This window comes from Pundamilia nyererei, unplaced genomic scaffold (genome assembly GCF_000239375.1).
Source record: "Pundamilia nyererei isolate P.nyererei 1_Seehausen unplaced genomic scaffold, PunNye1.0 scaffold00102, whole genome shotgun sequence".
Taxonomy (NCBI): Eukaryota; Metazoa; Chordata; class Actinopteri; order Cichliformes; family Cichlidae; genus Pundamilia; species Pundamilia nyererei.
The window spans coordinates 20,045-33,371 of NW_005187503.1; the positions used below are offsets into that span (position 1 = coordinate 20,045).

At 39.7% G+C, this 13,327-nt stretch overlaps 1 protein-coding gene across 1 annotated transcript in view; it reads left to right on the forward strand.

The window, feature by feature from the left end:
* Window positions 1-11,744, forward strand: part of dennd3a (DENN/MADD domain containing 3a) — a 26,926-nt gene extending 15,182 nt beyond the window's left edge. The window contains exons 19-30 of the mRNA XM_005740591.1: window positions 258-337; window positions 719-898; window positions 1,017-1,187; window positions 2,230-2,359; window positions 2,524-2,631; window positions 5,001-5,098; window positions 6,795-6,949; window positions 7,569-7,635; window positions 7,713-7,785; window positions 7,892-8,010; window positions 8,109-8,246; window positions 9,552-11,744. Of these exons, the coding sequence (XP_005740648.1) occupies window positions 258-337; window positions 719-898; window positions 1,017-1,187; window positions 2,230-2,359; window positions 2,524-2,631; window positions 5,001-5,098; window positions 6,795-6,949; window positions 7,569-7,635; window positions 7,713-7,785; window positions 7,892-8,010; window positions 8,109-8,246; window positions 9,552-9,746 (1,514 nt within the window). The 3' untranslated portion in view covers window positions 9,747-11,744. The remainder of the gene's footprint in view (window positions 1-257; window positions 338-718; window positions 899-1,016; window positions 1,188-2,229; window positions 2,360-2,523; window positions 2,632-5,000; window positions 5,099-6,794; window positions 6,950-7,568; window positions 7,636-7,712; window positions 7,786-7,891; window positions 8,011-8,108; window positions 8,247-9,551) is intronic.
* The last annotated feature ends 1,583 nt before the right edge of the window (window positions 11,745-13,327 follow it).

Below are 13,327 nucleotides of genomic sequence, written 5' to 3' on the forward strand. Positions count from 1 at the left end.
CCAGGGATCGAACCGGCGACCTTCCGGTTACAGATGCGATTCCCAACCCCCTGAGCCACGGTCGCCCCGACAGTTATGACAGTTTGTGACACAATTCTGGGTTTATGACAACTTAAAGACTTATTATTTTTATTAAATGATGTTTAAAATGAGGTTTTAAACTGTTGCAGACCAAGTAGGTCTGATAATTATATATCAGACCTACTATCCACAAACTCTCTTCAGTTGTTTTGAAAGTGTGTGTTTGTTTGATGCAGGTCATCAGAAGCAGGTCAGTCCAGATTTGTTCAAGGTTTTTTACACCATCTGGAAGGAGACTGAGGCTGAGGCACAAGAGGTCTGTACTGTACTTTACACTACTTTAAACAAATTACGATGGGAGAATTAACAGTGATTTGCGGTTCTGTGTAGATTATAATTTAAATTATAAACCTACTATTAAGTTTTGTTTCTGCAAATGGGGAAAAAGTGCCATTCTTTAAGTTAAAATTTCAGTTTATTTCCTTGAAATTCAAATAATTACAATTATTTTTAATTATTTTCTCAGATCTATGAAGTGGTAACTCAAAATTCTGAGATTAAAAACCTGAAATTTTGGACTTATGGATGACAAAAGATTCTTTCGTTTTTTCAGTGGCAGAAACCAGTTTCAATAGTTTACACTGTAGTTGAACAAATTGGCACTTTATGCAGGTTTTTGTGTTCGTTTGATCTGAAGGTTTGTCTGCCAACATCTGTTTTGGAGCACATTGAGGCCAACGAGTGCGTCTTCAAGGTGTCGTCTTCAGTAAAGACGAGCCGCGGAGTGGGGAAAATCGCCATGACTCAGCGACGGCTCTTCCTGCTCACGGATGGACGGCCAGGATACGTGGAGGTGGCACAGTACCGAGATTTAGATGTGAGATTAAAAGAAGAGAAATCCCGAGATACAAATACAGCTCTGCCCAGTAAGATAAGACTTGAAACGGCAATCTATAGTAGATGTTGTCTTTGTGTATTTTCGTTTTTTCTTTTAGGAAGTAAAGGTCTCCTCAGCTCCCTTCATGCTCCTGCGAATCCCAGGCCTGAAGCTTCGTGTCCGGGGAAGGAAGGAAACTTTTGAAGCTAATTTGAAAACGGAGACTGAGCTTTGGAACCTGATGGTCAAAGAGATGTGGGCCGGGCGCTTCACAGCTGACCAGCACAAGGTAAATCTGTGATGAAGAGGCTGTGTGGGTGTTGCTGTGAGGGAGCATAGAGGAAAATGATAAGCTTCATCAGGAAAAAGGCAAATTTATTGAGTTACCTTGCTCGTTTATTATTCATACCTTGTGTTTATTCAGGCATCAGTTTGAGTGTGTGTCAGTTTCTGTGAGGGAGTGGTTGAAATTCCCTCAGTTATACATGAACACAAATAGGCACACTTGAACAAACACAGGGGGTTTCCTTTGTGAAACCAAAAGATGTAACTGTAAAATATCTGTCTGTCACATTTACCCCCCTTACTGTTGTTCTGTTCTTTATTTAAAATATTATCATTTCTCACTTCCTTTGATTGTCAGTTTCTATAGTCAGGCAGCCTGTGATGACTGTCCAACTTGTCTGACAGGATAAACATCTACAGCACTGCTTAGTCACATGTAAATCTTGTTTGATCGTTGATTATTTCAGTTGTAATTGCCTATATTTACAGCTTGTCCTGTTTGTATATCATGTCAATATAAGTATTTTTGGGTGTGATCAGTTTATTGAGACCATAAATCTAAAAAATTTAGTAAACTAAGATATAGTCATTCTGAAAAAGAGTGACCATATATCTTTAATTTGACTTGATTTGATTGGTCAATGCATTATGAAGACTGAAATATGTGTATGACCTCTGAGATGGATTGCCATTGCTGTATACGCCTTTTAAGTCTGAGAGTATGACTCATGATGACTATTTATCCTGGTATATTTTTTTCTCCTTTGTGACATCAGCATTTTATTTTCTTTTTTTTCATTCATTTTTATTATAAAAAAAAAAATCACTTAACCGCTGTTGTATGTATGTATGTCTGGTCTGGTGATGGCATCTGGCTTATTGAGGTTGACCTTGAACATCAGTCAAAAGTACATTAGTGAGTGTTTACACCAGCTGAAATTGTATTCTACAAACTTTGTAAAAGTATAAGGATCGTAGCCATAAGCATTGCCTTCTAATGCTTTTTTTTTTTTTAACAAAAAATTCTGTCTCTCTCTTTCTCTCAGGACCCCCAGTACATGCAGCAAGCTCTGACCAATGCCTTATTAATGGACGCAGTAGTGGGAAGTCTTCAGAGCAGCAAGGCTATCTATGCTGCTTCTAAGCTGGCTTACTTTGACCGCATCAAGATGGAAGGTAGAGAAAGATGTGCTTTGTTATGGTTATGGACATATTTGCGTAATAAAACTGTGCCCGTTTGGAAACTTTATGACTCATCGAGACTACAGTAATCTTTCACTTTGAGTTTGTGCTTTCATCACCTGGTTAAGGTTAGTTGCTTCTCTTTGCTTTGTCTCCAGTCCCAATGATGGTTCCCAAGACAACTGCAGAGATACTAAAGCACAAAATTAACCCTTCGCTGGAACTTGCTTCACCTCAGGCTGTGGATGTTCTTCTCTACACATCAGGTACGCACACACACACACACACACACACACAGCTTTTAAATGTGTCCCGTAAACGAGCAGTTTCTCCATCATTTCTCATCAACACTGTTACAACAAGTTTCAGCCTCTTCCCCTTTTTTATTGGTCATTGTGGGAGTCGATGATGTGATTGGCTCTTTGGAGCAGCAGAGCAATTTCCCAATCTAACTGTGACACTAACGCGCATGCACTGACATATATGTTGACTAATGCACAAAAAAACCCAACCTGGTGTTTATCTGTCATCACTGTGGCACACACTGACATAAAAAACATGCAGATGCAATAAAGTTCCTCAACCACACTTCCTCCCCAGTCTCATATTACAGTAAACGGCAAAAGGAGTTGCAAGATATTTAAAAACATGCTGGGAAGGAAAGCTCTCCTCAATCTCTTAAATAAATGGTCATAAATATGTGGACTCTCTTCTTTTTATTGTGAGCTGTGAAATCATAGGAAAGCACAGGATAAGTGCTTTACATAGTGATTACAAAGCTGCAGCGGGAATGGCTGTATGGGCTGTCTGGGTCCTGGGGAGGCCATGACTGAGGGTGTGCAAATGTTTTTTGTTTTTGTTTTATCAAGGTTTGCTTGAATTGCGTCGGCAGTGTGTCTGGGATCATTGTCATGCTGAAAAAGTAAGCTGTTAATATTTCAGGGTGTAAAAGTCTCATGGTACTTCTTTTCTCTCATAATTCTGTCAATTTAAAAAAAAAAAAGATTGCAGACTCTACTTCTTTCTAAAAGGAAGTATAAAGAACAGACACTGACACAAGTTATGAAGAAATGTAAGGACTGCAGAAGTAGGGCTGTTCGATATAACGATATATATATTGGATAACGATATAAAAACGTCTATCGCCGAAAACGGCGGCCTTTACAACTTATGTCTAAAAATGTATAGTTTCATGTATCTGCTATACAGTCATTGGTTAAAACACTCGACTCCAGCTACATGACGCGCAGCTGGAAACACTTCCCGCAAGACGAGCTGCCCGAGATTCACATAATTTACAGAAAATGTTACATTTCTGTGATTTATATCGTTATCGGGACGATAGAATTCTTACATCGGGATATGAGATTTTGGTCATATCGCACAGCCCTATGCAGAAGGTTGGTTTTTTTTAAGTAATTACTTTAGGGGTTTTTTTTTCTGTCCTAATTAGTTGTTGACTGTAAACAAGGGGAAGAGAGTTTGTGTAATAAAAGTCTCTGTCTGGACGTGACCTGTGGACTGTTGTTGGTTGGCGGCTTGATCCTGACAGGCCAAAGGGATGAGTGATTTGATGAGAATGCAGATCATTTTATGGCCTTCACAGTCACCTGATTTAAACACCTAAGAAGACACAGTAAACTGTGCGTTCCACCACACCGGAAAAACATTAAATAACATAGAATATCTTTTTTTTTAATGATATTCATCCTTATATTAGTTAAAGCAATAGAAGAGTAACTGCCAAGGAAGTGAAACTATCTTCTTGTAGTTTGTGGTTTATTTATTTCTTTTCTTCCTTTAATGTGTCACCTATGAATTGTGGTTATTATTTGTGGCCTTTGTTGTTTAGTGCATCCTTGATTTTTATCCTGGGGCACCGACAGCCTGGCACATTATATGGCAGGAAGACCGTGAGTGAAAGCTTTAAAAAAAGATCCACAGAGCCATTCAGTGGCCTTCAGCAGGCAGCCATCTGGGTCCACTTAAATACATGCTGGTGGCAGACTAACCCCTGCCACTAGCACAGTCACACTCAGTGATCCACACATTAACAAACACATTTCAGTTCTTCTGTAGCAGTCTGCTGTTCTTTGGGATTTCTGCTGGTGAAAAAGAACAAATCTGGCCATTCAGGTCCTCCCTCCCCGGCCCTCTCGGACTCTTTCTCCCTCTCCGGTTTGAATATAGGTCACTGAATTGAGTTCCTGGCACAGATCCGGTTCACACCCCCTCTCCTCTCCCCTCTGTTCTCACCACACTTTTTTCTTTTTCTAACTTTTTCACTTCATAAGTCCTCTTACCTTCTGTTCCACTGCCCTTTTCTGCTCCTTGAAGTAAAAACACAGGATGTTACTTTTTTTTTCTTCTCCATGAGCTGGGGCATTTTTTTAAAGTGCTGAATCCGTTGGGAGAAATCTGACCGTTGGTTTGGTTGGGTGGAGTCGAGCTGCAAAATAACATTGACATGAAGTGCTTCCCTTCACACTGCTGGAAGAAAACCCCTAAGTAGCCTCTGGAGTAGAAGACAGAAATCTGTAAAAGTAATATTCACTGCAGGCCAAGTGTAATGATAGGGTGTTGAGAAATAACTGATAAACTCTGTGTGTGTGCGTGTGTGTGTGCTCTATTTCAGGTCAACTATGGGTATCGGTAAATAAGGGGAAGGTGATGGTGTTTGATGCCTCCAGCTGGTCCCTCACACACACCTGCCATGTTGGGAATGCCAGACTGGTGAGAGGAACACATGAAACGAATATTCAGGCTCAGACTGCTCTAAATGATTGTTTCCAGACATTTTTACTTAACGTCTGGTGCATGACTCCGGTTATCAGTGCAAAAACTCCACCCATCTGCCGTTCAAAACTTTATTTCGAAGGGACAACCAATCAGAAGAAAGCTAAAACATCTTGTTTAAGACAACGAATGAAATCGATTTTTTTAAACTGTAAACTTTAGAACTACAACAGTTAAGCTCTAATGTAAATGTCAATACAATATGGAGCTGGAAATGAACATTGCAGGTCCACTCTTAACACAGTTACAATTTTATTTTTATACATGAAAATATTTGTATTCAGTTATATGGGTTGGCTGATGCCTGTCCCAGATGTGACAAGGCAAAAAGGAGGGGTACGCTATGGACACGTTGCTTGACTAAGGGCTAAAACACACAGGCAGTCAGGCATTCCTGACCAGATTCATACATGGAGTCACCAGTTAGCCTAACCTGCATGTCTTTGGATTGTGGGAGGAGGCTGGAGTATTGGAGGGAGAGGGAAAACTTTCCAACTCCACACAGTTCAAATCCACTGACCAGTTGTGTCAGTGGATTTGAACCTGGGACTGTCTTGCTGTGATATAACAGTGCCATAGACTGCACTACTGTGCTATGCATGAAAATCAAAAGAAAAGACCCAAAAAAGCAGTAGTAAATATTCAAATTTGATCCTTTCACACAGTTAAGCCTCTACATGTTAAGCTGGCTTCTCTAAACCAATGCTAGTAGTCTTTTTTTTTTTTTTTCCACCACTAAATAAAAACACCTGGCCAGATGTTTGCTCATCGCTGAACTAAATCAGCAGATAAGCACACCACAGACATCAGGTACATATTAAGTATATATATTAAGTGGTTTTTGTTTCTCCTTCTCTGGCTTCACTTCAAACATTATCTTTCAATCTCATGTTTGTAGGGAATCCACGGTGTGTTTTGAATAGTTTACATTCCCTCAAAGAACAAAGCATTTTCCAGTGATAGCTGGCTGGAGGGTTGAAAGCACCAGCCAGTGGTCGAGCTTCATAAACATTTTCTCCAGGAGAAAGGATTTGTGAGGTTTTAAGACACTTCTTAAGTCTAACCCTTACTTCAACTGTGCAGTTCAGTTACATGAAATATGTTGGAAGTGTGAGACAGAGATGGGCGGAGTATGTGTTTTCACTTATAAAACACTGGCATGACGATTTCTAACTTTCACCAGCAGCGTGAAAACAGCTGTTGAGAAAATATCATGAAATTATTGTAGACAAAGTAATTTAAACATTTTTTCTATTGATAATTTTTAGCTGTAACTTCCAAGTCTATTTGCACATTCTGTAACACAGAGGTACTTGATATTAGAAGTAATGTTTGTCAGGTGGTGTTTCAGTAGTTTATTAGAACAATTTTGCCGCCTAGTGGACATGCTGAGTATTGCGTCCTGCATGAAGCTCTTAGCAGCTCAGCTGGAAGAGCTTCTGACATTTAAAAATATGCAAAGACACCTGCTGTGGCGACCCCATTGTGAATGTGGGAGCAGCTGAAAGGAGCTTTAGAATTAATTGACTGAGTTTTTTGTTACCCAGGTAGAAAATTTTGAAGATCCAGGTAAAAAATGTGTAAAGCTGTAATACCTGCGGACTCGTGCTCAGAAACATGTTTCTGGTTTCAGAACTGCATGTTGGAGGTTGACAAAGATCAGGTGTGGATGGGCTCTGAGGACTCAGTGATCTACATCATCAGCATAGTGGCCATGGTGTGTAACAGACAGCTGACTGAGCACAGGGCAGAGGTCACAGGACTGGCGGTCGACAAAGACAAATACAGGTAACGCAGAACAACAGCCACAACAAAAATACACAATCACCCCCCCCCAGCTCGGGCCGCACTGCCTCACTGTCCTCACATCACATACCGAACACACCTTCCCAGATTTTCTGCTAAAGCTGCAAATTGTCTCCTCTCTCATTCTAATGTGCTGTTCTTGCTGCCACTCTGCTGTTTCCACCCTTAAACCTCCAGTATTCTCATGGAGGCTTTATAAAGAAGTTTATTCATCACTGCCAATATGATATGTATGAGTACCAACTTCTGATCGAGGGAACATCCAGTTTCTATTTGTGTATTCTAATCAAACAGTTAATAATTTCAGTTATAAATTCGCAGTTTAAAGAAATGAACTTTGAAACAGAAAGTTAAGAAAAACAGCAAATAAGCCATCAGCAGTATAAAAGCATTCAATTTGTTTGATGAATTTCTTGAACTTGTATACTATTCTTATTCAGATGAATAACAATATCATAAGTCGACTGGTTGTTTCAGCAGTATTATCATTATTGTTAGGTAATTAAAGTTGTATTCAAGGAATGGAAATGTTTGTGTCTAATCCACTCTGTTCTTGAAATGTACATTAAAAATAATCTTACCAGCCTGCTTTGTTCTTCAGCCAAAAGGTGGCGTACTCCTGCAGTGCAGAGGGGACAGTCATGGCGTGGGATGTCTCCACATTGCAGGTTGGTTTAATATCAACCATTGTTCACACCTGTTTGCATTTCTCTTTCAGCTTGTTTGACTTTTCCTTTTCCTTCAGGTGAAGAAGCACTTCCGCCTCTCCTGCAGCCGTCTGCAGTCCATTTACAGCTGCAGCGGCACGCTTTGGTGTTGTAAGTTTCCTTCACACTGGACAGTTGGAAAAATGGAAAATCTGAGACTTTGATGATGTAAACTGAATACCCTCTCTTTCCGTCTTTCCCTCTGGTCTGGTTTAAGGCTCCAGAGACAGGATAATGGAGGTGTGGAGGAATGGTTCATTAAAACGTTGCATGAATTTACCAGAACAACAAAAAGGCTCCACAACTACTTTCAGCTGTGCTCTGATCTTACCAGAGGTACAAACACACATTTTGCTCTTAATATTGTTTTTCTTTAATAAATGTATTTTCATTTTGTAAAAGTGACCCCGTTTCACCTGATGTGTTTGTGTCAGCGGGAGGAAATGTGGAGTGTGTGTGCAGATTCTGGAGAGGTGTCTATTTGGCACATTAAAGACTGCAGCAAACCGTTCCACCGCATCACCCTACAGGACTGCACCGGATGCTACTGCATAATTAAAGTTAAAAACCAGGTTAATACACACACGCACGCACACGTACAGAGCAATATGGAAAATATTCTTATTTTTATGGTTGATGTTAATATGATAATCAGTGAGCCTCAGAAGTGCTAATTTTTCACATTTGAACATTCAAAATACAATGTTTTTGTTTTATTTTATTTGTTTTAGTCCTTCTTTAATTTGTTAAATTCTAAGAGAAGTTAACTAGTTGCAATAGGAGCTTAGGGGAGAGTGGGGCAATGTAAGAAATCTTTCAGTGAAGTTAGCCTTTCAATCATGAAGACAACACAAGAATAAAATGGGTATAATGCAGCTTCAGGATCTTAGTTGTTATTCAAACCATAGCAGCAGAAGCAGATCATTAAAAACAATATAAGGCACAAATAAAGGGGTCCTTCAGTCTACTTGCCCTTATGAGGAGCAAAGCTCCATCCACACAAAGCCCCCATCCATTCACCATAAAAAGTTAATGACATTCAGCGACTTCAAGAAAAATTGGGCACAATAATTGCTGGAAACAGAAAGTGGGTGGTTTCTAAGTTCAGCATTTCTCAAGTTCAGGACAGCTGATTGAAATAACTGCCAGTGAAGGGATACTGCAATTGACATGAGAGAAGGCTACTTGGACAACTGTAGCCCAAACTGTTTGCTGACAAAGCAAACGTTTTGGAGGCTAAAGCTTATCTCACTGTGACAGGGTAAGCGAGAGGAAATGGTCCACCCTTCTTTATAGCGTTCCTGCGGGTCATCCATTTGCTGGCAGCTCTCTTAATGTCCCACAACAGCATTTCAGTGAGATTGAGGTCTGGGCTTTGACACGGCGACACCTTTGATCATTGTATTGGTGCACGACAGTTTCAGCTAAGCTTTAGCTGTCAGACTGTCAGCCTCACATTTGACTCTGGAATACTTTGGCATACACCGAATTTTGTGGTCAGCTGCAAAGACTGCAAGGTACCCAAGTCCTGGCGATGCAAAACAAGCCCAAATCACCATGTTTCACAGTTGGTATGAGGTGTCTGTGCTCACATGCTGTGTTTAGTTTTCACCTGTGCATTATAGCTAAGCGCCTCCACTTTGGTCTCAGCTGTGACACGTGATGTCACATGACAGCGTCAACTCTAATACGTTATCTAAGACTGCTCCTTTGCTAGCCAAAACGGAAAAATTAGTGTATAATTGTTTAGGATGAATTTGGCCCCACCTGCTCATCTTACCCCACTTTCCCCCGGTTGTTAACGAATGTTAATCTTAACTGATGCTTGAGAAACTATTTGACATTTAACCAAATTAACTAACCTCTTTGCTGTGTAGGTGTGGGTTGGCGGCATGGGTCGCAGTTCAACCAAAGGGAAGGTTTACATCCTGGACACAGAGCGGTACCAGGTCCTGAAGGAGCTTCACGGCCATACCGACAAAGTGACAGGGCTGTGCTCAGCTGAGGACCGCTACGTCCTCAGTGGAGCTGGAAAACATGATGGGAAGATCGCCATCTGGAAGGTGGAGTAAAGAGGCAGAAGGACTGAAATTATAGTCAGAGTGCAAGTTCTCACTGAATTCCCTCTGTTCAAACAAATCCTGGATAATGAAGGGAAGATCCATATTTGGAAAGCACAGCAAGGAGGAAAGCAATCTGCATCACCGGGATATGAAGGAATGCAAAGAAGCTCAAAGTTTACATGAAGTATGACCAACCTGGGCAGCTTCTCCTGTCTTCTATGAAGTTAAGATTAGAAATACTAACAGAACTTATTTTATCATTTAATGAAGGAAAACTCAAGACTGAAAGAGGAAAAGTGAGCTCATGTTCTGCTGGATAATTTTTCAATCCAAAATGCATCAAAGTTCACTTTAATGAAGGTTTTGAACACATTTAGTGTTTATGTAAGTGCGAACACACATGTGGTAACAGCGTGTGACTGAGCCATACCTCCAACCGTGTTTTTGACGTTAGTGTCTGCAGCTCAGAGGAGTCAGAATACCCTGAAAACAAAACTGCGGTTGAAGATTTCACCATCACAGTGGGAAAGCCCCGATAGAAGATTATTTTGATGGAGGGGATGCTTTAATGGACAGGAAATATGATGATACGCAATGGTGGGAACTGGGCTTAAACTTGATCGACACTCAGGTGTGAGTCAGAGGATCTGCAGCAGCTGGAATATGTTTGAACAGGTAATAAAATAGGGGCTAACTGTACAGTATGTCAACAGTAAGAGATATTTTTCCATTGTTGGACAAAGTTTTTCCTTTTTAATTGTTTTTTTTTTTTAAATCTTTGTGAAGGAAGTTATGTATTTGTAGTTTTTCCCTCTATCAGGAGGATTATGTAGAAACCAACTGGCCAATTTCCCGTAAAATTGCCAAGCAGATGGAGTATGGGTAAATGAAGGAACCTATTTCATTTTATTGTTTTCTGGGTTTTTAACACTATGTAGCCACTTGAAAGTCAGAGTTGCACATGTTTGTGACAAATTACAAAGGAGTTAGCATTGGGTTTCTTTGGATCAAGCAGAAAAAATCTACCACATTAGATTTTCCCCGTAAACTTTATCCAGAATTCACACAAGTGGACTGCAAACCAAGCTTTACCAAAGTTATTGTATAGATTTTTTTTCTTTTCCAAAGATTTTTAGTCTATTATAGCCAATCAAAACCAACGACAAATAGGAAGTTGTGTCACGATGCTGCATCGTTTTGATCTACAGGTTGAACTTGACATACAAACTTGGACTTCAGCATTAGACCTCGAGCATGCTCAGTGTACAGAGGCATCTAGTCAGTTTATTTTCAGAGCAGTTTAACAGTTTTCTCTTTGGCAGGCTGCTGTTCAAGAAGATTAACCAACCGAAAGGTCAAAATTCCTGTTCACGCGGTGCCTTATAGATATTAAACATTCAGATATTTATTAGATTAAATCAAAACCAGAGGCTATAAAATGTTTCACGCATGTTATAATATATTTATTTTTTTGTGATTTTTAAGATGGCTTTCAACTCGGTGTTGTTTTAATAGTAGCATTATTTATATTAACTTAGTGGAACTGGAGAAAGTGTCTCACACATAGAGAACATTAAGGGTTTTAAGTGTTTATTAAGTGTATTATAAAACTAAAGCCAACTTCATCATCAGTGGTTCTGGTTCACAGAACTATTTTTACATTTTGTCATCTGAGGTTCAAACTGAAGGTTAAACTTGTCCTTTACTCTTGTATTTATACTCTGTATATAACTGCGACACATGACGATGTTGTAAATTAAACGAAGGACAACTCAGCCATTGTATTTATACCTTTGCAACCTTTGCTTTTGCACAAGCATGAAAATGTACATATTCTCTTTTTTTCTTTTTCTTTTTTTTTAAACTGACAGTCAGTACACTTATTAAAGGAAACCTCAAGTCTGTTTTTATTCTCAGCAAACCGAAGCTTCAGTTTACTTTCTGCTCAGTTAGAAGGATGGTTCACAGGATGGACAACAATAAATACTTAATGAAAAAACAATTTAAGACTCCTGACTTTGCGTCTTTCTTTTGAACTAAATCCAAATAATAAAAAATGCTGTTTGCTGATAAATCCTGAGTGGTTTCTCGGACTCACAAACTATTGCTCTATTAGTTCAGTTGGCTTTGTCGTCTAACCAGTGTAATGATTCGTTACTGCGCAAATCTCGACCTGCATACTGTTTGCAAAACTGTTTATTTTGCACTTTCTAGAGTTCGTCAGAAGAGGGCGCAATTTGATACCAAGTTCATATTGGGTAAAGCCTGAGGCTTGATGAAGTGGAGGTTCAGAGTTTAGAGTTAGCGACATTAACACAGTTCAGACACACATAACCTGCTTGTTTCCCCTGTGAACTAACAATTGCTTGTAAAACGTTTGAAATCAGTATAAATGACATTTTAATTTTCAATCACCAATTTAAGTTGTTTTACTTGGAGTAGAATTTATTTTTATTTCAATAAATATAAACTCATCACACTGACAAACATGCAACTAGCAACTATTACCCCAAGATTAAAAGAATAGAAACCGGTTGATAATTTCAGGTCTGCAGTGTAAAACTGTGCAGAAAACAAAGAGGCTATTTGACTCCTGGCTCAATCCCTGCTTAGGCTGCAGGGTGGGAGACCTGCAGTAACAAAGGTAGAACAGACTGGGTCCACCCTGCTCAAGTGTCCTTGAGCAAAACACTGAATCCCTGCAGGGCTGCTGTTATGCATGACCTCCCTGTGGAGTTTGCCAAGGTGTTTTTACAACAAGGCTTCTCTGAAAATCCTTTCTAATACTCAGAACACTGTGTTATATGCACTTGCGTGCAGTTGTATTTGTGTGTGTGTTTGACATTGTTTTGTAACATAAAGCCATAAGCAGCTGTTAATCTCTCACCATGCAGGTCCACTAATGCCTCAGCACAGTACATGATAAGTTGTTTTCTGTGCCTCCTGCAGCTTTTAATCAGTTTCCTTTAATCCATAAACTTTTACTTTCAGGAAAAGGAAAACACAACTGTTTGTGCTGCACTTTAACATACAAAGGCACAGTAGTCTGTGCTATAACGCTATAGAGAAGTTCCTGATGCCTTTATTAAGAATTTATCAGCTAATGCTGACATGCATGTTTTATTCATCTTCTTTTAACTCTCTGTTGTATATAAAATAGGCAATACCTCTGTAGTAGTTGTCCAAACAGCACCCTTCAACATAATGAGTCATGCCCTTAATGTTCCATTGTTTTTTTTTAATTGCCTTCTTTTCATTTTAATTTATACAGCAACAAAACACACGATTAACGTCAAGATACCTTATACCTTTTTTATATTAAAAAGTCTACACAACTATGCATTTGGCAACAGTGTGGGGAAAAAACCCTTTAAAGAGGACGAAAGCCCCGGCAGATCTAGGCTCAGGGTGGAGCAGCTGCCTGCATCGACTGACTGGAGTGGGGAGAAAGAGAAACGGTAAACTGCAACCGCAGCAGGAAGAAGAGAAAATGTGGACATGCATGTGGATGTGGCATACACAACAAATGCACCGCATGTGATAAAGAGGGAGTATCCCAGCAGCCTGAGCCCATAGAAGCATTACAGCAG